Source organism: Rhinoderma darwinii, chromosome 4 (assembly GCF_050947455.1).
Source record: "Rhinoderma darwinii isolate aRhiDar2 chromosome 4, aRhiDar2.hap1, whole genome shotgun sequence".
NCBI classification, from domain to species: Eukaryota; Metazoa; Chordata; class Amphibia; order Anura; family Rhinodermatidae; genus Rhinoderma; species Rhinoderma darwinii.
Genome location: NC_134690.1, coordinates 264,575,721 through 264,603,671, shown reverse-complemented (window position 1 = coordinate 264,603,671; position 27,951 = coordinate 264,575,721). Strand labels below are relative to the sequence as shown.

Genomic DNA, 27,951 nt, shown 5'->3' with positions numbered 1-27,951 from the left:
GCAGAGGCTTTAGCACGGATAGAGGTGGGTGCAGCAGGTTGTGCCAGACACGGCGGATGACAGCAGTTTGTGCCAGATGTGGTGGCTGACAGCAGGTGCAACAGGTTGCGTCAGACATGGTGGATGACAGCAGGTGTAGTAGGATGCACCGGATGACAGCAGGTGCAGTAGGTTGCGCCAGACGTCGCGGATGACAGCAAGAGCAGCAGGACAGGACTCCAATCACTAACAGGCTCAGGAACAATAACACAGCACGGGATACAGGTAGCAGGGCACGGGAACAGGGTAAACACTAAGGGACCATTTGCAAAGACTAACATGGGAATACTAACAACGCTCAGGCAATGAGCAAAGGGACAGGGCCCTATTTATAGTCCAGGGTGATCATGGGCTAATTAATGATGATTCCCACGGCACACATGGGACCGGAGCGGAAGTGAGCGATGGCGTCTCATGGGGAGGAGATGCGGAACAGGGCTCACAGATCCATGGCTGCGGCCGCCTGGGGGTTAGTAATCGCAACAGTCCGCGGCCATGGACACTACACAGTATAATGCCCCCATAGCTGCCCCGTACAGTATAATGCCCCCCATAGCTGCCATATACAGTAATGCCCCCATTGCTGCCCCATACAGTATAATGCCCCCCATAGCTGCCCCATACAGTACAATGCTCCCCATACAGTTTAATGCCCCTCATAGCTGTCCCATACAGTATAATGCCCCCATACAGTATAATGCCCCTATTAGCTGTCCCATACAGTATAACGCCCCCCCATACAGTATAATGTCCCCTCAGCAGCTACCATATGAGGCCCCCTTCTCATACCCAGTATAATGTCCCCATATGTATGTACCTAATAGAAAAATAATAACATAATTACTTACCTATCCCGGTTCCCACGACGGGTGGAGGATCCTTTTCCTCCTCTGCACTGTGCTGTGTGTGACTCGGTGCAGACAGGCGCGATGACGTCCCTACATCGTGCCAGCCTGCGCCGAGCCGCTCGTGGCACAGTGAATGCTGGAGCCTTGCTTTTGAACATTGAACCCAACTGAATGTGCGTTCTGCGGAAGCAGTTGCGACCGTTGTGACCCCTATAGCTACGCCACTGCCTGGGACACTGCTCTGCTCCTGACAACACTGTCCATAACTTGCCCAGGTTCGCCGGGTGCTGACGCCGGCCCTGATAAGGATCCCCATCTGTTCCTTCAAATTGAATATATTGCCATCTAGTGTCATAAGCATGAACTTCACTTGCAATGTAAAATAAGATCACCATCTGTTCTTTCCAATTGAATATAGCGCCATCTAGTGTCAAAAGCATGAATTTCACTTGCAATGTAAAAAAATACTTGTTTACTTGTTTATTTTTCTCCATTTTTCTGGAGTGGGTTCCATTACACACTAGGGATTCATTTTTTATAAATTGATGAGCTAATTTTCCCTATCGACTCTACTTTTTATGGTTCCCACCTAAAGGTAGGGGTCGCAAATTTAGGTCATATCCTAATGTCCTCCATGTACTGACAATGGATTGCTATTAGGCCCCATGCACACGACCGTAAAAAACCTCAGTTTTTGCGGACCGCAATTGCGGTCCGCAAAAACGGACCCATTCACTTTCATTGAACACTGACACCTTTCCGTAGCACTACGGAAGGGTGTCAGTGCCCTGGAAATGTTTCGGGAATTATGGAACATGTCCGTTCTTTCGCATTTTGCGGGCCGTGCTCCCATACTTTGTATGGGAGCACGGCCCGAAAATGCGGCTGTCAGTCAGCGGCCGGCCGTGCCCGCGATCGCGGGCCGTGATTGCGGACACGGTCGTGTGCATGGGGCCTTATAGTGTGACCCATTTCTGTAACAACTTTTTCCATTATTCTTTTCTGTAGATAATCTATTAGGGTATGATTTTTATGTATGAGATTATGTGGCTTATCTATTATATACTAGTCCTTCTCAATGAATTAGAATATCATCAAAAAGTTAATTTATTTCAGTAATTCAAATCAAAAAGTGAAACTCCTATATTATATAGATTCATTACACACAGAGTGATCTATTTCCAGCATTTTTTTATTTGAATGTTGATGATTATGGCTAACAGTTAATGAAAACCCAAAATTTTGTCTCTCTGAAAATTAGAATATTAAATAAGGTCAATTAAAAAAATTATTTGTAATACGGACATGTAGGCTTATCAGTCGGTGGCACTGCTGAGGTGTTATGGAAGCCCAGGTTGCTTTGATAGTGACCTTCAGCTCATCTGCATTGTTGGGTCTGGTGTCTCTCATCTTCCTCTTGACAATACCCTATAAATTCTCTATGGGGTTTAGGTCAGGCGAGTTTGCTGGCCAATCAAGCGCAGTGATACTGTGGTTATTAAACCAGGTATTGGTAATTTTGGCAGTGTGGGCAGGTGCCAAGTCCTGCTGGATAATGAAATTAGCATCTCCATAAAGCTTATCAGCAGAAGGAAGCATGAAGTGCTCTAAAATTTCCTGCTAGACGGCTGCGCTGACTCTGGACTTGATATAACACACAGTGGACCAACACCAGCAGATGACATGGCTCCCCAAACCATCACTGACTGCGGAAACTTCACACTGGACCGCAAGCAACTTGGATTGATGCCTCATCACTCTTCCTACAGACTCTGGGACCGAGAGTTCCAAATGAAATGCAAAATTTACTTTCATCTGAAAACAGGACTTTGGATCACTGAGCAACAGTGCAATGCAGACTAGCTGAAGGCCGCTATCAAAGCAACCTGGGCTTTCATAACACCTCAGCAGTGCCACAGGCTGATCGCTTCCATGCCACGCCGCATTGATGCAGTAATTCATGCAGAAGGAGCCCCGACCAAGTATTGAGTGCATATACTGTACATACTTTTCAGTAGGCCAACATTTCGGTATTAAAAATAATTTTTGAAATTGGGCTTATATAATATTGTAATTTTCTGAGAGACTAAATTTTGGGTTTTCATTAACTGTTAGCCATAACCATCAACATTAGAAGAAAAAAATGCTGTGTGTAATGAATCTATATAATATAGGAGTTTCACTTTTTTAATTGAATTACTGAAATAAATTAACTTTTTGATGATATTCTAATTCATTGAGAAGGACTAGTATATATATATATATATATTTTGTATATTATTCCATATACGCCAATTCTCAAAATGGCCATTGCTGGCTTTGTGGACATGCGCGAGGCGGGTGGTCATCTGCGATGTCGCTTCGGTGCATTATGACACTTGGTGCTGTGCTTCTTCACTCTACCCACTTCCGGACGCTGGAGCAACGGGGCAACGTTGCTGGGCTACCGACCGGCCTCTCGCATGTGCCATAGTAGAGAACCCAGTGAGGTAATTTGCTTAATAAGGAGTCCAGCTGGATTAGTATTATATAAACTCCTACTGCACACTGATCCAGCACCCTCTGACGAAGCCAAGTGGACAGTGTAAAGGCAGTTACTATGGCATATGGTGGGTGAGGTTGACTCATGTATTGAGCATGTATTTGTCAGGTATACTATTATGTAATATTTTTTGGGGCAACTTTGCACATATATCTTATACGTGATGTTTGGCATGGTACTATATATACAGCAGTTTCAGTGGATATGTAAAAACCACCATTTTGTGTCCTGCCTTATATATCACACTGTCCTGTTTGTGTGGAAGTTTATTGCATTTGATGGTTTGTACAACTATTTGTAAAAGAATTAATAAAGTATTATGTATTTATTTTTTGCTATATTCCTTGATATTTTTATTTTATAGCATTGAGGGAAATATCATAGACTTTTGTATGGTGTTTTGGTTCAAGGATCATGATTAATGAGATTAGATCGATCTGATTGACGATACGGTATGATTCTTTTGGTTTAATATTTGTTTACGACTAGGGCTACACTTCGCCTTTGGCTGCAACACAGCCAAAGATCGCTGTGTCGCCCTGCCTGCATCTCAGGTAATGAGTCAATGTGGCTACATTGCGACCCGTGGGTTGCCGCGACCGTGGCATGACAGTCACAAGAAATATGGATCTTTAGGGTGGTAACGATTCGTTCTGTTGAAAAGAAAGGGTTTATCCAAACTGGACAGCCCCTCTCCATTTGTCCTATTAGGGCACCTGGATGTCATAGTGGGGAAGTTGTTGCAAAGAGCAGCCCTGTTCTTTCTCACACATTTCCCTGGTTTTTGGGTAACTGATGATAGTGCAGGAATGCTGTTTGGGCAAAATGAGTAAAATAATGAGAAAATGGCATTCTGTACTCTGTCTATGGAGTATCAGCCACTGTTAGACTAACATACAGGCCACTAAAGCAAGAGATTCCCATAAAATGTGTATATTCAGGAATAACATATAACTGCAAAATTGTTGCTGTTCTGCTCAGCACCTTCGGAGAACTGCAACAGAGACCAGCTCCCTTTCTAGAGGACTCAGGGTCACCCATTTATTTGTACAGGTATCAAGTGATGACACATTTCTCCCACGGAGGTTGCATATCGGATCTCGACACAATAACAACAACGACGGTATATTAGGGAGTTGCCATTTATGCTATTTCATAATATCTTATTTCATTGGACTTGCACATTTAATGTTATACTGAGGTGTACTCAAGTTTGTATACTTCCCTAATAAAAAATATCAAAACTGCCATTGTGCTTCTATTTAGTGGTTGAATGTAAGCTAACAGTGACACGTGAACTTCCCCTGCTGCCTCATTTTTATGGTCCTGTTCTTTTCTCTCCCAGCGTCCACATCCTGTAGCGGCGCTTGTTCCCGCTACCAGTTTATCTGTGATGACGGCTGTTGCATAGATATCACACTGGCTTGTGACAGAGTGGTGCAGTGTCCGGATGGCTCTGACGAAGCTTTCTGCCAGAACCGTGAGTCATTCTGCACCCACACTGAGAAATATCAAGTCATGGGCTCAATGATTACATCTGTTTATGAATTATGCAAAATGCATTGACTGATATGTTATACAGTTCTGTGCCTTGCTACTGCAGAACATAAAAATACAGCTGTTGCAGACCTTCTTTATGAAAAAGAAAATGTAGATTCATATTAAGCAATTAACAAATGGTGGACAGGAATCTCCCCTTTTCTCTTAAAAAGAGGTTCTGCAGTAGCTGAGGTGTGTATTATAATCACTCAGACAAGTGCTGCCAGTTATTGCTGATCGTAGGGATCCCTAGGGTCAAACCCTCACAGATCACACCTAAAGAAGACCTGTCAGCAGGTCCTAACATCCAATTTACATGTATTACATTTAGCCCTCTCCCTCCCTATTTCCAGCGCTCTTTTTGTTCTGCCTCCCCCCCTTTCCTGAGTAATGATGCTCCGTACATTAGGCGCTCGATATGCTAATTCACTGTAGTTAGCCAATGGGGCGTAAACTACAGTGAATCTCCCTGGGTGGAGCCATCTTCACTGCCTATGAGAAATGTGTTTGAGTAGAGGTCTTCTCGCTAGGAAAGGCTATCATAAGCTGCACTGATTGGACTGCATCAGAGGCAGTGAAGATGCTCCACCCATGGAGATTCATTGTAGTTCACGCCCAGTTGTCTAACTATAGTGAATTACCATATGGGGCACCTAAAGTATGGAGCATAATTAGTCGGGATTACTGGTACTGTATGCAAATTGGATGTGAGGACCTGGTAACCAGTCCTCTTTAAGGATGTTCCCTTCCTAACAAAATAGATTCCTGCTATTTCTGTTATGATTCTCACCAAAGAAGTAGATCCTCTAAGCTGCTCGGCTTGGGGCTGGCAGACTAGGGTGCGTAGTCTAATGAATCCCCCCTTTCTCAACCCGTAATCCCCACAAAGTGTATGGACTTTTGCAGTTGGATTCCCAGGTAGCGAGGGGTCATCAATGGATTTGTATTGAAAAATCAGACAAAATCATAGTCAGGAGTCAGGCTAGGAGTCAATAGCAGGGGTAGGACTCTAAGGAAGCAAGAAACAAATCCAAAGGACAAGACAGGAGCGTAATCAAGGGAACAAGGTCAAGGTCAGGTACATAATCAGGAACTGAGTCAAATAGCGATAAAAACAAAAGCCAAACAAAGCTTGTACCTTGATCTTCTGGTGAGAATTGAAGGCTGGAGTCCCCTTTAAATAGGCCGCCAGGACTGCGTTATCTAGGAGTGCAGGACTGCAGCAGCAGACAGGTGCAGAAGAAGATGCGTCCGGTTGCCTGGCAGCTGGATGTTGAGATGCGTCGCCGGAACCAGGCGACGAGAGTAACAATTTCCTTTGTTTTACAATCACTGTTTAATCTGAATAGTGATAATGGTGATTGTCTCAGGAACACGTTCTATGTAGATCAGAAATGATGACATTTCACTAATAGTGGCCATTGCTATCTTCTGGTCAGGTGGTAGCGATATTCAATACATATAATCCAGCCTAAATGAATGTTTCTTATGTCGCTTCACCCTCTCCCTAACACTATATATGTAATGATGGGGGTAGGGAAACAGACAAGTGAGCCCTAATCTACCCGCCACTCAGTCCCTGCCTACTTGCAACGACCCGCCCTAGGCGACGGGGTACAACTGGGCGACGGTCCCTACACTCAATAAGTGCACGACAGACAAACAGACAAGGGAACACAGAACCTAAGGGAAACGGGGCAGTTGCCCACGGCAACACCGTGAGCAACAAGAGTAGTAAACGAGCCGAGTCAAACCAGGAGAGTACGAGGTGCCAAACGCAGAGCAGGAGAGTAGTGAACAAGCCGAGTCAAACCAGGAGAGCACGAGGTACCAAACGCAGAGCAGGAGAGTAGTCATCAAGCCAGGGTGAATACGAAGCAGGGACAAATAGTACAAGAAGCTGCAGCAGGGCCAGGAAACCAACAGAGAAGAATCACAAGCAAGGAGGAACAGGAAAGGCAGGTATAAATAGACAGAGGGCAGGAGCTAGCTCCGTCTGGCCAGGCTGCGATAGGCTCTCCCACTCCTAAGCCTGCCATCCTGAGTGGTGGAAGATGGAGTTAGTCTCACAGACCTAGAAGCAGGTGCAGACTGATTACCTATGGGCGTTGATAAAGAAGCTGTGCCTGGCAGATCCTTTACAGTACCCCCCCTTTTATGAGGGGCCACCGGACCCTTTCTAAGTGGACCTGGTTTATTGGGGAAACGAAGGTGGAACCTCCTGACCAATATCCCAGCATGAACATCCCGGGCGGGTACCCACGTCCTCTCCATAATCTTGGCCACCTCGAATTCTACCCCCTCAGGGGTGAGAACAGGGACCGGAGGTTTCCTCGAGGGAGTCAAGGACGGGGAGCAGCGTTTAAGGAGGGAGGCATGAAACACGTTGTGTACTCGAAAAGATGGGGGCAACTCAAGTCGGAAGGAGACAGGATTGAGGACTTCAATGACCTTGTACGGCCCTATAAACCGGGGAGCAAACTTCTTGGACGGGACTTTCAGGCGCAAATTTTTTGACGATAGCCACACCAGATCCCCGACCATAAACAAGGGGTTAGCAGAACGTCTTCTATCTGCCTGAGTTTTTTGTATGCTCTGGGACGCCTCTAGGTTCTTCTGAACCTGGGCCCAGAGTGTGCACAGTTCCCGATGAACGACTTCTACCTCGGGATTGTTGGAACTACCAGGTGAAACGGAGGAAAACCGCGGATTAAACCCAAAATTACAGAAAAAGGGGGAGACCCCTGACGAGTTACTGACCCGGTTATTAAGGGAAAATTCGGCGAGGGGAATGAATGAGACCCAATCATATTGACAGTCAGAGATAAAACACCTTAAATATTGTTCTAGAGACTGATTAGTCCTCTCAGTTTGGCCATTAGTTTCAGGATGGAAGGCAGAGGAGAAGGACAGATCAATCTCCAACTTTTTACAGAAGGCTCTCCAAAACAATGAAACAAATTGTACCCCTCTGTCAGAAACAATATTGACAGGGACCTCATGGAGACGCAGGATGTGTTTGACAAACAAGGTAGCTAACGTCTTAGCATTGGGTAGTTTCTTGAGGGGCACAAAGTGGCACATCTTACTGAAGCGGTCTACTACAACCCACACCACCGACTTGCCCTGAGATGGAGGCAAATCGGTGATAAAATCCATGGAGATATGGGTCCAAGGTCTCTGGGGAATGGGCAAAGAACATAGTAAGCCCGCTGGTCGGGACCTGGGAGTCTTGGACCTAGCACAAACTTCACAAGCGGCGACGTAGGCCTTAACGTCTTTAGGCAACCCAGGCCACCAATAGTTTCTGGCAATGAGGTGCTTGGTACCCAGGATGCCTGGATGACCAGATAGTGCAGAGTCATGATTTTCCCTAAGTACCCTTAGCCGGAATTGCAGGGGAAGAAACAGCTTGTTCTCAGGAAGGTTCCCGGGAGCTGAACCTTGATCAGCCGCAATCTCAGAGACTAAATCAGAATCAATAGAGGAAATGATTATACTTGGAGGCAAAATACAACCAGGATCTTCCTCTGAAGGAGGGCTGGCCATGAAGCTACGCGACAGTGCATCAGCCTTAATATTTTTAGACCCAGCCCTATAGGTAACCAAAAAGTTGAATCTGGTAAAAAATAACGCCCATCGAGCTTGTCTCGGGTTTAGCCTCCGGGCAGATTCTAGGAAAACCAGATTCTTGTGGTCAGTAAGGACTGTTGCCTGGTGCCTAGCCCCCTCCAGGAAGTGGCGCCACTCTTCAAATGTCCATTTAATGGCTAAGAGTTTGCGGTTGCCAATATCATAGTTACTCACAGTGGGCGAAAACTTCCTGGAGAAGTAGGCACAGGGACGGAGATGGGTGAGGGACCTGGTACCCTGGGACAAGACAGCCCCCACTCCCACCTCGGACGCGTCAACCTCCACGATAAACGGCTCCATTTGGTTGGGCTGAACCAGCACCGGGGCCGAGATAAAGCACTTCTTAAGGACCTCAAAAGCCTGGACAGCCTCAGGAGGCCAGTGGAGGAGATCAGCACCTTTGCGAGTGAGATCCGTAAGAGGCTTAGCGATGACCGAGAAGTTAGCAATAAATCTCCTCTAATAATTAGCGAACCCCAGGAAGCACTGTAACGCCTTAAGGGAGGCAGGTTGGACCCATTCCGCCACAGCCTGGACCTTGGCGGGGTCCATGCGGAATTCATGAGGAGTGAGGATTTGACCCAAAAATGGTATCTCCTGCACCCCAAACACACATTTTTCGGTCTTCGCAAACAGTTTGTTTTCCCGAAGGACCTGGAGCACCTTCCTGACATGCTCAATGTGGGAGGACCAGTCCTTGGAAAACACAAGTATGTCATCAAGGTACACTACAAGAAATACCCCCAGGTAGTCTCTTAAAATCTCATTTATGAAATTCTGGAAGACCGCGGGAGCATTACACAACCTAAAGGGCATGACGAGGTATTCAAAATGACCTTCGGGCGTGTTAAACGCAGTCTTCCACTCATCCCCCTCTTTGATGCGGATAAGGTTATAAGCCCCCCGTAGATCAAACTTAGAGAACCATTGGGCCCCCTGAACCTGATTCTAGAGATCAGGAATCAAAGGAAGGGGATACTGGTTCCTCACAGTGACCTTATTCAAGTTTCGGTAGTCAATGCATGGCCTAAGACCACCATCCTTCTTCCCAACGAAGAAGAAGCCAGCACCTACCAGAGAAGTAGAGGGGCGAATGTAACCCTTGGCCAGGCATTCCTGGATATACTCTCTCATGGCTTCACGTTCGGGACAAGAGAGATTAAATATCCTACCCTTAGGGAGCTTAGCTCCTGGTACCAAATCGATAGCGCAATCGTATTCTCTATGAGGAGGTAACACTTCGGAGGCCTCCTTAGAGAAAACATCAGCTAAGTCCTGAACAAACTCAGGTAGCGTGTTCACCTCCTCAGGGGGAGAAATAGAATTAACAGAAAAACATGACGTCAAGCATTCATTACCCCATTTGGTAAGATCCCCAGTATTCCAGTCAAACGTGGGATTATGCAACTGCAACCAGGGAAGGCCTAAAACCAAATCGGACGATAATCCCTGCATTAACAGTACAGAGCACTGCTCCAAATGCATGGAGCCAACAAGGAGTTCAAAAACAGGGGTATGCTGTGTAAAATAACCATTAGCAAGAGGAGTGGAGTCGATACCCACTACCGGGACAGGTTTAGGCAAATCAATCAAAGGCATAGCTAGAGACATAGTAAATTCCACAGACATGATATTAGCAGAAGACCCTGAATCCACGAAGGCACTGCTGGTAGCAGACCTACCACCAAAAGAGACCTGAAAGGGAAGCAAGATTTTATTACGTTTCATATTTACGGGAAATACCTGTGCGCCCAAGTGACCTCCCCGATGATCACTTAGGCGCGGAAGTTCCTCCGGCTGCTTATTCTTACGCCCAGGACAGTTGTTCACTTGATGCTTGTCATCCCCACAGTAGAAGCAGAGACCATTCTTCCTGCGGAACTCTCTACGTTGTTGGGGGGACACGGAGGCCCCGAGTTGCATAGGTACCTCCGAGTCTTCCGTGGAAGAACGAAGCAACGGAACCTCGGGAGGCATCATGGGGGAGTCAGAGGAGAAAACACCAAGACGTTCAAGTCGTCTTTCCCTGAGACGTCGGTCAAGTCGTACCGCTAAAGCCATAACCTGGTCTAGGGAGTCAGACGAGGGGTAGCTAACTAGCAGGTCTTTCAGGGCGTTCGACAGGCCCAACCTAAACTGGCACCTTAAGGCAGGGTCATTCCACCGAGAAGCTACGTACCACTTCCTAAAGTCAGAACAATACTCCTCAACAGGTCTCTTACCCTGACGTAAGGTCACCAGCTGACTCTCGGCAAAGGCAGTCTTGTCAGTCTCGTCATAAATGAGTCCGAGAGCAGAAAAGAAAAGATCAACGGAGGAAAGTTCAGGGGCGTCAGGAGCCAAGGAGAAGGCCCATTCTTGGTGCCCCTCCAGGAACCGGGACATAATTATACCCACCCACTGGCTCTCAGAACCTGAGGAGTGGGGCTTTAAGCGAAAATAGAGCCTACAACTCTCCCGAAAGGAGAGAAAAGTCTTCCGGTCCCCTGAGAGCCGGTCAGGCAACTTGAGGTGGGGTTCAAGAGGTGAGGTGAGGGGCACTACCATGGTAGCATCAGGCTGGTTGACCCTCTGAGCCAGAGCCTGGACCTGTAGGGAGAGACCCTGCATTTGCTGAGCCAGGGTCTCAAGGGGGTGCATAGTAGTGTCAGGGACCAGGGTAGACTAGGTATATGGGCTTGTGATTATGTAATGATGGGGGTAGGGAAACAGACAAGTGAGCCCTAATCTACCCGCCACTCAGTCCCTGCCTACTTGCAACGACCCGCCCTAGGCGACGGGGTACAACTGGGCGACGGTCCCTACACTCAATAAGTGCACGACAGACAAACAGACAAGGGAACACAGAACCTAAGGGAAACGGGGCAGTTGCCCACGGCAACACCGTGAGCAACAAGAGTAGTAAACGAGCCGAGTCAAACCAGGAGAGTACGAGGTGCCAAACGCAGAGCAGGAGAGTAGTGAACAAGCCGAGTCAAACCAGGAGAGCACGAGGTACCAAACGCAGAGCAGGAGAGTAGTCAGCAAGCCAGGGTGAATACGAAGCAGGGACAAATAGTACAAGAAGCTGCAGCAGGGCCAGGAAACCAACAGAGAAGAATCACAAGCAAGGAGGAACAGGAAAGGCAGGTATAAATAGACAGAGGGCGGGAGCTAGCTCCGTCTGGCCAGGCTGCGATAGGCTCTCCCACTCCTAAGCCTGCCATCCTGAGTGGTGGAAGATGGAATCAGTCTCGCAGACCTAGAAGCAGGTGCAGACTGATTACCTATGGGCGTTGATAAAGAAGCTGTGCCTGGCAGATCCTTTACAATATATAGAGCATTTAAACATATACCAAGATGTGAAAGGTATAACTGTAAAAGTTAAAATGGCAAAGGGCCCAGATATGTCCTATAATGGTGTCAGGAGTTGGTACTATGAAAAAAGTGTAAATTTTATGTGACATTTTCTCATTCTTAATGTCAAATGTCTCTGTAGAATGAGAATAACAAGTCATGAATATGCTAATGTCACAGCTCTAATCCAAGTATCACATAAAATGTCTCATCTATTTGACACTTATGAGGACACTGCCAGCTAAATTTTCCTACACTCCTTTCTCATATTGGGTAACGTTAGATTATTATTATGATTTAGATCAATAAAAATCACATAATGCGCACATACAGTTTGCTGTATTTTTACCACTGACCTTTTGGCTTTGGGTACTGATGTTCATATTTCTGGTTTATAACAAGCCGTTTATATTTAATGTAGTCAGTTCTGGTCGTAAGACGGTGATTCACATATCTGACAAGACGAACAACCGTGCAGACTCTGGACGTGAGATTGACAAGGTAAAGGATTCTGCTGTGGATAAAGCAAGAGTCACGGGGCAGAAGACTTCTGTGTCCTCCAAGACAGAAAAAAATCAGACACTTCTTGAGGAACTGAATGGAGATACTATGCTCAAGTCAGGTAGGACATTTTATACCGTAAAGAGGAATCCAACAAAAACCGTATACTGCGCTTGGACTTCCCCGGTTGGATTCCCAGGTCGCAGTCTCCAGAATAGTGGAGGCAGGTACGGTGTAGCAGAGCCAGGAACGTAGCGAGGGGTCAATGGATTTGTAGCAAAAAGATCAGACGGAATCATAATCAAGAGTATGGCTAGGAGTTGATGCCAGGGGTAGAACCAATTGAAATAAGGGACAAATCCACAGGAGCGTAATCCAGGAAAAACGCAGAGGTCAAGATCAGGTACATATCGGGAACAAAGTCAAATAGCAGTCTAAACAATAGCCAAAGTTTTTTTTTTTACATGGAAGCCAATGGTTGACGTATACGCACTGAACGCCTATACAGTGGCATACTTCAGAGGTATACGTTGGGAAATCCTTGATGTATATCTCTGACGTGCACTGTGAACGCAGTGTGAATAGACCCAAACGGCTGTAGCTTTGACTTACCATACAGTAGTTTTCTTTCCTTAATAACATAGTTACATACCGCATTTTTCGGACTATAAGATGCACCCAGATTTTAGACAACTGAAAATAAGAAAAAATTTCATATTTTACTACTTTTACAAAGAAAAAACGATCTGTTAAAATAAATTTAGTTCTGTTTCACCACATTCTGAGAGCCATAACTTTTATATTTTTTCATCGATTGAGTGGTGTGAGGGCTCATTTTTTGCGGGACGAACTGTAGTTATTATTGGTACATACAATTTTTTTTATCACTTTTTATTACATTTTTTTAGTTCTAAGGCGACCAAAAAACAAATGATTCTGGGGTTTTACTTTTTTTAGTCAAATAATGCTATATTGTAATAGTTTGGACTTTTACGGACGCAGTGATGCAAATTTTTTTTTTTTTTTTTTTTTTTTTTTACATTGTGCTTGGGGAAAAATGGGAAAAGGTTTTTTTTTTATTTTTAACTTTTAACATTTTTTTTACACTCCTTTGAACATTCTTTTTTTTTTTCTAGGACATTACAAGGCTTAGAACATAAGCAGCAATTTCTCATATTTTTAATAAAATGTCAAAAGCCTCTTTTTATTAGGTACCAGTTCAGTTCTGAAGTGGCTTTGAGGGGCCTATATATTAGAAACCCCTATCAAAGACCCCATTTTAGAAACTAGACACCTCAAAGTATTCAAAACAGCATTTAGAAAGTTTATTAACCCTTTAGGTGTTTCACAGGAATTTAAAGCAAAGTAGAGGTGAAATTTACATATTTCATTTTTTTGTCAGAAAATCATAGTTACATAGTTAGTACGGCTGAAAAAAGACACATGTCCATCAAGTTCAACCAAGGGACGGGAAAAGGGAAGGAAAAATTTCTACACATAGGAGCTAATATTTTTTTGTTCTAGGAAATTATCTAAGCCTTTTTTAAAGCCATCTACTGTCCCTGCTGTGACAGCTCCTGCGGTAGGCTATTCCATAAATTCACCGTTCTCACAGTAAAGAAGGCTTGTCGCCTCTGCAGGTTGAACCTTTTTTTCTCCAGACGGAGGGAGTGCCCCCTTGTTTTTTGAGGGGGTTTTACAAGGAACAGGATTTCACCATATTTTTTGTATGTGCCATTAATATATTTATATAAGTTAATCATATCCCCCCTTAGTCATCTTTTTTCAAGGCTAAATAGGTTTAATTCTTTCAATCTTTCCTCATAACTTAAATTCTCCATGCCCCTAATTATCTTCGTTGCTCTTCTTTGTATTTTTTCCAACTCCAGGGCATCCTTTCTATGAACTGGAGCCCAGAACTGAACTGCATATTCTAGATGAGGCCTCACTAATGCTTTGTAAAGTGGTAATATTACATCCCTGTCCCGTGAGTCCATGCCTCTTTTAATACACGACAATATCTTGCTCGCCTTTGAAGCAGCTGATTGACATTGCATGCTGTTATTGAGTTTATGATTTACAAATACACCCAGATCCTTCTCAACAAGTGAATCCGCCAGTGTAGCTCCCCCTAGGACATATGATGCATGCAGGTTGTTGGTACCCAGATGCATAACTTTACATTTATCTACATTAAACTTCATCTGCCAAGTGGACGCCCAAACACTTAGTTTGTTTAAATCTGCCTGCAATTCACAAACATCTTCCATAGACTGAACTATATTACATAGCTTGGTGTCATCTGCAAAAATAGAAATAGTGCTATTAATCCTATCCTCTATATCATTAATAAATAAGTTGAATAATAGTGGTCCCAGCACTGAACCCTGGGGTACACCACTTATAACTGGGGACCATTCAGAGTAGGAATCATTGACCACAACCCTCTGGATACGGTCCTTGAGCCAATTCTCAATCCAATTACAAACTATATTTTCTAAACCTATAGTCCTTAATTTACCCATTAGGCGTCTATGGGGGACAGTGTCAAATGCCTTTACAGAGTCCAAAAACACTAAATCCACAGCGGCCCCTCTGTCTAGACTTCTGCTCACCTCTTCATAAAAACAGATTAGGTTAGTTTGACAACTTCTGTCCTTAGTAAAACCGTGCTGGCTGTCACTTATAATGCTATTTATTGTCACATAATCCTGTATATAGTCCCTCAATAGCCCCTCAAACATTTTCCCCACGATGGATGTTAAGCTTACTGGTCTATAATTACCCGGGGAAGACCTAGAGCCCTTTTTGAAAATAGGCACCACATTTGCACTGCGCCAGTCCCTTGGCACTATACCAGTCACTAGAGATTCTCTGAATATTATGAAAAGGGGGACAGAAATAACTGAACTAAGCTCTTTAAGAATTCTAGGGTGTAACCCATCTGGTCCCGGGGCCTTGTGCACATTTATTTTATTTAATTTAGCTTGCACCATATCTACATTCATCCAATTCAGTATATCAACTGATATATTAACAGCACTGGCACCGGCTACATCAGCTGCTCTTTCTTCTGTTGTATATACAGAGCTAAAGAAACCATTTAGTAACTCTGCCTTCTCTTGATTCCCTGTGATCAACTCCCCATTACCATTATCTAGGGGTCCTACATGTTCAGACCTTGGCTTTTTAGCATTTATATACTTGAAGAATTTTTTGGGATTTGTTTTACTATCCTTGGCCACCTGCCTTTCATTTTGTATTTTTGCTAATTTTATTACATTTTTACAGATTTTATTAAGCTCTTTAAATCCTTTTTGTTAATTTTTTTTCTGTAAAACAGAAGGTTTCATCGGAGAAACGCAACTGAATACTTATTGCCCAGATTCTTCAGTTTTGAGAAATATCCCACATGTGCGGTAATGGACTGAAGCACCGACCTCAGAAGCAAAGGAGCACCTAGTGGATTTTGAGGCCTCCGTTTTATTAGGCACCATGTCCAGTTTGAAGAGGTCTTGTGGTGCCAAAACAGTGGAAACCCCCAAAAAGTGACCCTATTTGGCAAACTACACCCCTCAAGGAACTTATCGAGGGGTATAGTGGGCATTTAGATCCCACAGTTTTTTTGCTGCATTTTCTGGAATTAGGCTGTGCAATTGAAAATCAAATTTTTCCGATAAAAGGTACGAATTTTTAATTTTGACAAGGAATAAAGGTGAAAAAGCACCCCAACATTTGTAAAGCAATTTCTCCCGATTACGGCAATACCCAATATGTGGTCATAAACTGCTGGTTGGACAAACAGCAGAGCTCAGAATGGCAGGAGCGCTATTTGTCATGTAGATTTTGCTGGATTGGTTTTTTGGCGCCATGTCGCATTTGCAGAGCTTCTGAGTTACCAGTACAGGGGAAACCCCTTAAAAGTGACCCAATTTTGGAAACTAGACCCTTGAGGAATTAATTGTAGTTTTCATGGGGTGCATGCGACTTTTTGATCAGTTTTTACTCTATTTTTAAGAGGCGTGGTGGCTAAAAACAGCAATTCTACTATTGTTTTTTATTCTATTTTTTTTACAGCGTTCACCGTGCGCTATAAATGACATTCACTTTATTCTGCGGGGCGATACGATTACGGCGATACCAGATGTTTATAGTTTTTTTTTATGTCTTATGGCGTTTGCACAATAAAATACTTTTTATTAAAAAATCATTCACTTTTTGTGTTGCCTTATTCTAAGAGCAAGAACTTTTTTATTTTTCCATCAATAAAGCCGTGCGAGGACTTATTTTTTGCGTAACGAACTGTAGTTTCGATCAGAACCATTTTTAGGTACATGCGACTTTTTGATCTCTTTTCATTCCATTTTTTGGGGGGGTGAAGTGACCAAAAAATTTTCATTCTGGTATGGTTTATTATTATTTTCTTTTATGGTGTTCACCACGCGGGATAAATAATGAAATACTTTTGTAGTTCAGGCCTTTACGGACGCGGCGATACCAATTATGTATCGTTTATTTATTTATTTTTATTAATAACAAAGGACTGATAAGGCAAAAAAGGGGGATTTTTACATTTATTACGTTTAAAGCTTTTATTTTCTTATTTTTACACAACTGTTTTTTACTTTATTACTTTGTCCCACTAGGGGACTTGGGGGCAGGAGGTCCTGATCGCTATTCTAATACACTGCACTACATGCGTAGTGCAGTGTATTAGAGCGGTCAGCTGCTCACTGACAGCAAGCATAGTGGGTCCTGACTTTGTCAGGACCCACTAGGCTTCCGTAGATGGCATAGCCAGACGCCATTATTAGGCGTCCGGTTGCCATAGCAACCATCGCTGCTCGCTATCATGTAGCGGGCCGTCGATGGTGGTTTAACCCCTAAGAAGCCAAGATCGCTATTGAACGCGGCTTCTAAGGGGTTAATCAGCGGGGACACCTCGATCATTTCCCGCTGTAGGAGCTGCGGCAACTGCAGAACGAGACAGCAGCTGTCACAGCTCCTGTATGTGTGGGGAGGACAGCCAAAATGGCCGATCCTCCCGTGACGTACTATACCGTCATGGAGCGCGAACGATGTGGTTACCATGACGGAATAGTACGTCAAGGAGCAAGAACGGGTCAAAACGTAAAGGGAATGTGTCGCTAGAAAATTTTTTTTTTTTTTTTTTTTAGTTAAACAATCATTATTTGAGTGATTACACATTGTTCTAATTTTTTTTATTTTTTCACAAGTCAGGAAATATTATAAATTAGATACTAATTTATAACATTTCCATGTGCTGGTCACTAGAGGGAGCAGTTCCCAAAATTGCAGCATGGTCAATGTGGTAAAGCAACCTCATTGATTTATGCTGCAAATTTGGTAGACACACTCGCTCTAGTGTCCTCACACAATCCCCCCTCCCTTATTCTGGCTAGTGCCAGGAGAAGGAGGGGGTTGAATCTTCAAACCTCCTACACTGTGTGCCACCATTTTCTGAGCGAATGCACAGTGTAGGAGGATTAGATACAGTGCTCAGCAGACAGTATTACACGAACATACACGAACATAATACACACATTACATACACAAACATAAATTACCTGCTCCTGCCGCCGCTGCCGCCTCCGCTCCTATTCCTTGCGCCTTCGCTTCCTTGAACATATGGCCGGAAGCCGCGGCCGGAAGTCGTCATCTGACGGTCCACATGAAAATGGCGCCGGATTTCGCTCTGCTAACGAGCTTAGTTTTGGTCTGTGTGGGAGCGGAGCATGCGCCGTTCCCACACAAACGGCGTACGCTGCAGTGAATGGAACGCCTCCCGTTCGCATTCTCTATGGTGATGTATGTGCCGTATTCCATCTCTGTATGTGTCGTTAATCGACACATACAGAGATGAAAAAAAAATGGCAGTCCCCATAGAGAAGTAAAAGTAAGAAAAAAAAAATAAGTAGAACACAAATAAATAAAATTTCTTTTAATATCACACTAAAAGCAATATTATATATATGTATATATATAAAAAAAAAAAATTCAGGACACCTTGCCTTTAACATGATGTGGTCACGATTGCCCAAGTGCTCACGACCCTCCACATCTGATATTGTGTCTGGTCTATTAGATAAGACCAGATCCAGCACATTATCTGATTGGTTTATTAAACAACTTAGTGAAATAATTGTCTTGAATTGTGTATAAAAACTTCCAGCTTTTAGCACAACCAGCGGCCTCTATGTCCCAATTAATATCAGAATAGTTAAAATCCCCCATAATAAGGACCCTATTATTATTTACTGCCGTTTGTATTTGTTGCAGCATTTCATCCTCAGCCTGTGTCCCTATGTTTGGTGGCTTATAACAAACTCCAAGCAGTAGTTTACCGTTATCAACCGTTCCATGAATATTTACCCATAATGACTCCACACTGTCACAGCCTCCCCCAATGTCTTCATCCAGGACTGGTCTTCAGCTGGATTTTACAAACAGACAAACCTCTCCACCTTTTTTATCTTTTCTATCCCTTCTGAATACGGTGTAGCCCCCCACATTTGTTACCCAGTCATGGCTTTTATCCAGCCGGGTTTCTGTTATGCCCACTACATCATAATCCATGTCAGTCATTAGAATCTCCAAATCGTGCGTTTTACTTGCAAGACTTCTTGCATTCGCCAGCATACATTTGATCTTACCGACACCATTAATTTTCTTAGGTCCGTATTTATTCCTAGTCTCCTCCCTATTCGGCTTGCTAACCCCAGCCCCCACTAAATCCTCATTAAACCCTTCTGTATCCCACTCCCTATTTACTCTAACCCCACTCGTGTATCCCCACCATCCCTCCCCCAGATCCTAGTTTAACCCTTTAGTGACCAGCCTATTTTAGGCCTTAATGACCAAGCAATTTTTTACGTTTTTCCATTGTCTCATTAAAGAGATATAAAACTTTTTTACTTTGCGACGACATAGCTGTACAAGGTCTTGTTTTTTGTGGGACAAGTTGTATTTTTTAGTAGCACCATTTTGGGGTACATATAATTTATTGATTATGTTTTATTAACTTTTTTTTGGGGGTGGTTTAGAAAAAAAAACAGCAATTTCGCCACACTTTTTTCAGTTCTAAATTTACACCGTTTACAGTGTGGTATAAATAACACAATAACTTTATTGAGTGGGTTGTTACGATTGCAACGATACCAAATTTGTATAGATTTTTTTATGTTTTACTACTTTTACACAGTAAAAACACTTTTTTTTCAAAATTATTTGTTTTTGTATCGACATATTTCAAGAGCCATAACTTTTTTATTGTTCCGCCGATGCAGTTGTATGAGGGTTTTTTTTTTGCAGGACGACTTTTGGTTTTTATTGGTACCATTTTGTAGTAGATGCAACTTTTTGATCACTTTGTATCACATTTTTGTTAAGGCTGGATTCACAGAAAACAGCAATTTTTGGATTGTTTTTATTTTATTTTTTACATCATTCACCGTGCAGGTTAAATAATGTAATAACTTTATAGTTGGGGTCATTACGGACACGGCGATAAATATGTGCAACATTTAAAAAAAAAAAATAATAAAGCATTTTGTAAGGGGAAAAATTGGGTTTTGCATTTTTTTTCACACTTAGTTTTGCTTTATTAACTTTATTAAACTTTTTTTACTAGTCCCACTAGGGCATTTCACTATTCAATGATGCAATAGCTTTTATAATACACTGCGATACTTTGGTATTGCAGTGTATTAGTGCTTGTCCATATAAAACGGACAGGCATCTGCTAGGCCAGACATAACTAGTGGCAGACCTGACCTTTATTAGGCCCCCCGGCTGCCATAGAAGATACCGACACCCTGAGATCTCATTCAGGGTGCCGGTGGGGTGAGAGAGGGAGCTCTCTCCCTCTCTCCAATACCACTCCGATGCGGTGCTCGCTATCGAGTGCCGCATCTGAGGGGTTAAACGGGCGAGATCGGTACTGATATCGATCTCGCCCGTTAAAACAAGGCTGCTCCCTGCTCTCCGCTACTTGTGGTAGCTGAGAATAGGGAGATTTAACGGCTCCCTGCTCTATTTATTTATTCCGATGCAGCGAGGTAAAAAAGCTTTTGCCTCGGAATAAAGCCTGTTAGTGGCCGCCGTAAAAACACTAATGGGCGGTCACTAACAGGTTAAAAGCTCCTCCATCCGTCTAACCATTCCTTCCCCCAGCACAGCTGCCCCCTCCCCATTTAGGTGCAGCCCGTCCTTACCCTAAAGCCTGTAGCAGACAACAAGAAGTCAGCCCAGTTCTCCATGAACCCAAACCCTTCCTTCCTGCATCAATTTCTAAGCCACTAATTTAACTCTCCAATCTCCCACTATCTTTCTAGTGATGCTCGTGGCACTGGTAGTATTTCTGAAAACACTACATTGGAGGTCCTGGACTTGAGCTTCTCTCCTAGTTCCCTAAAATTATTTTATAAGGACCCTCCATCTCCCGCTGTCTATTCGATCCGCAATATGCCGAACCCGAGCACCCAGCAGACAACCGCCTAATAATAGAATCCACTACCTCAAGCATCTGTCTGACCTTTGCTGCACTCCTACTTTCCATCCATCCTACAGCAGTCCTTGGCCTGGTTGCTAGCAGCAACGCCCTGCTGTAGCGATGCTGGCCCTGGACTTGCATCCCTAATATCAGCCAAACAGGCATATTTACTAGGTTGTGCCAATTCAGGACTATCCTCCCTGCCACTTTTTGCCCTACCCCTTCCTCTAACTGTTACCCTGCTACTAATCTCTGGATCCTGAGCTTGCCACCCTCCACCCGCCCCATCTCGCTGGCCCTAGCCAGTGTTTGCTCGGTGAGCTCTAAACTCCTCTCCAGGTTTGCAATGCTCCGAAGATGTTGCAAACTGCATATTTAGATCCAATACCTGGGCTTCCAAATACACAACATGCGTTCATCTAGTGCAGAGATATTCACCCTCAAACAACTGCTCAAGGCATGCGTACATTGCACAAGACACACACCTGGTAGCATTGTTAAAATAAAAGGATGTTCAAAAAACGATGCAAACATAACGTAGACATGTGGGGTATATGAAAAACTAACTATTTTGTGTGGTATTACTATCTGTTTTACAAGCAGATACATTTAAATTGAGAAAAATGCAAATTTTTGCACATTTTCTGTAAATTTTGGTGTTTTTCACAAATAAATATTGAATTTATCGACCACATTTTTTCACTAACATAAAGTACAATATGTCACGAGAAAACAATCTCAGAATCACTTGGATAGGTAAAAGAATTCCCAAGTTATTATCACATAAAGTGACATGTCAGATTTGAAAAAATCGGCTTCGTGCTAAAGGCCAAAACCGGCTCAGTCCTGAAGGGGTTAAACTATGGCCCTTTGTTTAAAGAGGCTGTCACCACATTATAAGTGCCCTATATCCTATATAAGGAGATTGTCGCTATAATGTAGGTGACAGTAATGCTTTTTATTTTAAAAAACGATCTATTTTTACCACTTTATTAGCGATTTTAGATTTATGCTAATGAGTTGCTTAATGCCCAAGTGAGCGTATTTTTACTTTAGACCAAGTGGGCGTTGTAAAGGGGAGTGTATGACGCTGACCAATCAGCATCATGCACTCCTCTCCATTCATTTACTCAGCGCATAGGGATCCTGCTAGATCCTTATGTGCTGTCTTATACGAACACATTAACAATACTGAAGTGTTTAGACAGTGAATAGACATTCCACGGGATGTCTATTCACAATCTCTGCACTTCGGTACTCTGTGGTAGTTACAGCAGAGGACGCGTACTCTCGCGAGATTACGCGGTAAATGACAGGTTACAACGAGATTACGCGTCCTCTGCTGTAACTACCACAGACAGAGTAACGAAGTGCAGAGATTGTGAATAGACATCCCGTGGAATGTCTATTCACTGTCTAAACACTTCAGTATTGTTAATGTGTTAGTATAAGACAGCACATAAGGATCTAGCAGGATCCCTATGCGCTGAGTAAATGAATGGAGAGGAGTGCATGACGCTGATTGGTTAGCGTCATACACTCCTCTGTACAACGCCCACTTGGTCTAAAGTAAAAATACGCCCACTTGGGCATTAAGCAACTCATTAGCATAAATCTAAAATCGTTAATAAAGTGGTAAAAATAGATAGTTTTTTTAAAATAAAAAGCATTACTGTCACCTACATTATAGCGCCGATCTCCTTATGTAGGAGATAGGGCACTTATAATGTGGTGACAGAGCCTCTTTAACTATAAACTTATCTGCAAAATCATACGTTACTGCACTCTCGTCCAAAATACATACAGCGCTCCAAATTCCCTACTTCTCATTTACACAGAGCTAATTAAATACATTATAGCTGCCTACTTGTCATAAAAATGTATAAAAATGATATGCAAGGCAGGGAATAGTAATTTATAGAGGTTAAACGTATAATGTCTATTATAGTTCATATGGATGTAATATTAACAGTGGAACATATCTGTTCTAAGATATTGTGATTTGTGCCTGTGTTTAGGAGCCATTATACAACATACAACGCTGGACTCAAGAGAAAGCCTGGAAGCGGTACCAGGTATATTGCGGATTTTATACATGATAATTTGCTTTATTGTCCTGCTATTATATTACACACATAACATTCATTAATATGTTCATATATTGTACAAGCATTACGGGGGTTTTCTAGGACATAAATATTGATGGCCTATCCTCAGGATAGGCCATCAATATTTTATCGATGGGGGTCCAATCCCCTGGACCCCGGCCGATCAGCAAAATGGTGGGGCCGTGACGCTACCGTGTGTGCCTTCCCCTTTATTGTTTACACAGGCACAGCGCCGTACATTCTGTTGTGGATGTGCCAGGTATTGCAGGTCAGTCCCATTTAAGTGAGTCCTGTGATCAGTGGGTGTTTCGGGGATCAGTCCACCACCGATCTAATATTGATGGCCCACCCCGAGGATAGGCCATTAATATTTAAGTCATGGGAAACCCTTTACATATCACATAGAATAAGTATTATAATAATACTATGATATAATTTAAAGAATTATAATTAACTTTATGTTGTAGTTATCGTTAGACAAAGTTCTTCTGTATCCAAAATGTGAATGTAATTAAATAAAATATACGGATGTAGCAGAGTTGAATTTGTTATTTGACACATTATGATGTATCAAGTTTTAGGACTGCAGGTAAATATTAGAGCTCACGTATAATAAAATATTAGCAAATCATGATGCAGTGTGAACAGAGAGTAACATAAACCCCAATATGTATAAATAATATAGTAATTATAATCATAGTTAGTAAGGGTAAAAAAATACATATGTCCATCCAGTCCAGCCTTTTATTCTGCAATGTTGATCCAGAGGAAGTCAAAACTCCCATGAGGCAAAAGCCAATTTTCCACATCCTAGGGAAAAATTCCTTCCCCAATCCAATATGGCAATCAGAATAAATACCCTGATCAATGACCCATCTACAGTAATCTATTAACATAACTTTTAATATACTCAAGTAGGGCATTTAGGCCTCTCTTGAATTCTTTCAGCCAACAACTAGGCATACCATTGCTTCTTTTTGCGGTCAACAGACCATGGCCCCCCACACTACGTCTGTTAACAGTTACTGGGGCCCATGTAGTAAACTGATCGAACCCCTGTTACTACACTAACATCTCTGCATACTTACCATCCTTGCTCCTGAGTCGGGTCCTCGTCCGCTCTGCCAGGGCCAGTACGTTGTAAGCGCGGCGCACATAATATCCTGAAACTGAACGGTGTCAGGACCCAGTGCTGCTCCCGTAGCTGAAGAGGACCCAATTCAGGAGCAAAGAGGGTAAGTATATGGATACTGTGCTAAATCACTGCGTCTAAGCCTATCATGTGTGATACTGTCTGCTGAGGCCCTATATCTAAGCCTTTCATGTGTGCTACTGTCTGCTGAGGCCCTATATCTAAGCCTTTCATGTGTGCTACTGTCTGCTGAGGCCCTATATCTAAGCCTTTCATGTGTGCTACTGTCTGCTGAGGCCCTATATCTAAGCCTTTCATGTGTGCTACTGTCTGCTGAGGCCCTATATCTAAGCCTTTCATGTGTGCTACTGTCTGCTGAGGCCCTATATCTAAGCCTTTCATGTGTGCTACTGTCTGCTGAGGCCCTATAGCTAAGCCTTTCATGCCTTTAAGCCATTTTATTACTTAGGAAACCCTATAGAGAATTCTTAACACTTTAGTTATGTTTTAAACAAGTTTTTTTTATCTTAAATTACCTTCACATTCATAACATAGCTCTCCTTATAAAATAAATTCTCAGATATATTGTGTCAAGACTGCTTTTAGTGCCCTTATATCACACATTTTTTTGGAACCTGTTTTTGTATATTCATACATCAATACCTCCTTTTGCTTTCTTTTTTACTAACAGATTGTTACCAATATATCCTGTGATATGTAATTTACTTTAGGCCTGCGTGTCTCACTATGCTATATTTACTTCAAACCTAATATTGCAAAATTCTTTAAAAATGAGACTTGAAACATTTTTTTAAATTATACCTATATTATCATGAGTACCTCTTTTTAAAAGGTATGTAAATGAAATGGGTTTATGGCTGGGGCTACATGGAGACTTTATTTAATCCCTTCACGACAGCCATACAGCTATATACGTTCCAACTGCCGATGCCCCGTGCAGTTTTAACATATATAAATGTTGGCAGCCTGGAATGGGGTTTAATGTGTGCAGTGCTGCTTCACTGTGAGAAGCGCTGCACTTTCCTGTCTGCTGGGTCTTTGAGATGGCCGGAATATACCCCTCCTGTAGTCACAACTTCCCTGTAGATAGCGCCACACACAACTTCCCTGTAGATAGCGCCACACACAACCAGAGTGATTAAAATAAGGATGTATCTGTATTTGGTGCGTATGTCAGCCGTATGTCATTAGTATTGCATTTGTTCTTTAAAGTGTCTGTCTTTTGTCATTCAATTATCTCCCTAGAAGACAGTCCATCAGTAATACGGATTTGTAATACTGATGCAATACTGACGATATACTGATGCAATATCATCTGTAATACGCTGGTCTGAGGCCCCATGCACATATTCGTACAGTATTTACGGTCAGTAAATACTTTACGGACGGGCCGCAGCGCTGCACTTTCCTGTCTGCTGGGTCTTTGAGATGGCCGGAATATACCCCTCCTGTAGACACAACTTCCCTGTAGATAGCGCCACACACAACTTCCCTGTAGATAGCGCCACACACAACCCCCTGTTGATAGCGCCACACACAACACCCCTGTAGATAGCGTCACACACAATCTCTCTCTAGATAGCGCCACACACAACCGCCCTGTAGATAGCGCCACACACAAACCCCCTGTAGTTAGCACAATCCCCCTGTAGATAGCGCCACACACAATACCCCTGTGGATAGTGCAAACCCACTTGTAATGTACAGTGACGTCAGGGGCTCCCTCTAGGAGCGGAGGCCCCAGCAGAGTTTTGCCGATGCTACATCCAGGGATTCCTCTCCTGGAGGATCCCCTGACGTCACTGTCCATATATGGACAGTGACGTCAGGGGCTCACTCTAGGAGCGCAATCCTCGGTCAGAATGTTGCCGATGCTCTGGCTGGGGATTCAGCTCCTAGAGGGAGCTTAGGTAGCGCTATCTACACGGGAAGGGGGGATTGCGCTATCGAAGAGGGGAGATTGCGCTATCGACGGGAGGGATTGCGCTATCGACGGGGGCGTTGATGCTATCTGCAGGGGGAGTGTGGTACTATTTACAGGGCACTATCTACAGAGGGGTGTGGCAATATCTATATGGGCACTACCTACAAGAGACAATGTAGCACTATCAACATGGGCACTATCTACAGTGGAAGCTGTGGCACTATCTACAGTGGGCACTATCTACAGTGGGCGCTGTGGCACTATCTACAGGGGCATTGCGGCATCATCAACATTGGCACTATGGTGTTTTCAGGGGGTTGGGAGAAAAAAAACCCTAACAAATAAAGTTCATCCATTTTTTTTTTTTTTAACGGCCGTGAAATACAGATGGCAAATGGTGGTTAAAAACGGTTGGATGGCCGGGAAATGGATTCAAGTTTTGAGACACATGCAAAACAGCCATGAAAAACTGACATTAAACAGCCTTTCTTTTTTCACATCGTGTGAATATAGCCTTATAGCCCTCCTCACTCTCCCCTCACAGTGATCCAGGTTGACGGAAAGAGAAGACTAAGGGCTTATTCAGACGAACGTATAATAGGTCCGTGCAACGCGCGCGATTTTCACGCGCCTCGCACGGACCTATGTTAGTCTATGGGGCCGTGCAGACTGTCCGTGAGTTTCACACAGCGTGTGTCCACTGCGTAAAACTCACGACATGTCCTATATTTGTGCGTTGTTCGCGCATCACGCACCCATTGAAGTCAATGGGTGCGTGAAAATCACGCGCAGCACACGGAAGCACTTCCGTGTGACGCGCGTGATTCGCGCAACAGCAGTAAAAAGTATGAATGAAAACAGAAAAGCACCACGTGCTTTTCTGTCTACAAACATACAGAGTGTCATAATGATGGCGGCTGCGCGAAAATCACGCAGCCACACATCATACGCGGCTAACGTTAAGTACCTTTTGCACGCTCGTGTAAATCCGGCCTTATTGTTACAGACCTGCAACAGTGTATACTAATCCTTCTTAATGAATTAGAATATCAAAAAGTTTATTTATTTCAGTAATTCAATTCAAAAAGTGAATCTCATATATTATATAGATTCATTACACACAGAATGATTTATTTCCAGCATATTTTTCTGTTAATGTTGATGATTATGGTAACAGTTAATGAAAACCCCAAATTTAGTATCTCAGAAAATTAGAATATTATATAAGCCCAATTTCAAAAATAATTTTTAATTCCGAAACGTTGGCCTACTGAAAAGTATGTATAGTATATACACTCAATACTTGGTCGGGGCTTCTTTTTCATGAATTACTGTATCAATGGGGCGTGGCATGGAAGCGCTCATCCTGTGGCGCTGCTAAGGTGTTATGGAAGCCCAGGTTGCTTTGATAGCGGCCTTCAGCTCGTCTGTATCATTGGGTCTGGTGTCTCATCTTCCTCTTGACAATACTAGGTCAGGCGAGTTTGCTGGCCAATCAAGCAGAGTGATACTGTGGTTATTAAACCAGGTATTGGTACTTTTGGCAGTGTGGGCAGGTGCCAAGTCCTGCTGGAAAATGAAATCAGCATCCCCATAAAGCTTGTCAGCAGAAGGAAGCATGAAGTGCTCTTAAATTTCCTGTTAGACAGCTGCGTTGACTCTGGACTTCATATAACACAGTGGCCAATACCAGCAGATGATATGGCTCCCCAAACCATCACTGACTGCGGAAACTTCACACTGGACCGCAAGCAACTTCGATTGATGCCTCTCCACTCTTTCTCCGGACTCTGGGACCTTGATTTCCAAATGAAAT

The 27,951-nt window shown here is 43.4% G+C and overlaps 1 protein-coding gene across 2 annotated transcripts in view; it reads left to right on the top strand.

Annotated features, from left to right (window-relative positions):
- LRP11 (LDL receptor related protein 11) overlaps window positions 1-27,951 on the top strand; it is an 83,795-nt gene that overhangs the window by 30,060 nt on the left and 25,784 nt on the right. Inside the window, exons 4-6 of one of the 2 annotated variants that reach the window (XM_075862437.1) lie at window positions 4,775-4,909; window positions 12,359-12,559; window positions 22,969-23,025. In XM_075862437.1, coding sequence (XP_075718552.1) covers window positions 4,775-4,909; window positions 12,359-12,559; window positions 22,969-23,025 — 393 coding nt within the window. The remainder of the gene's footprint in view (window positions 1-4,774; window positions 4,910-12,358; window positions 12,560-22,968; window positions 23,026-27,951) is intronic. The other variant, XM_075862439.1, reaches the window with a different exon arrangement.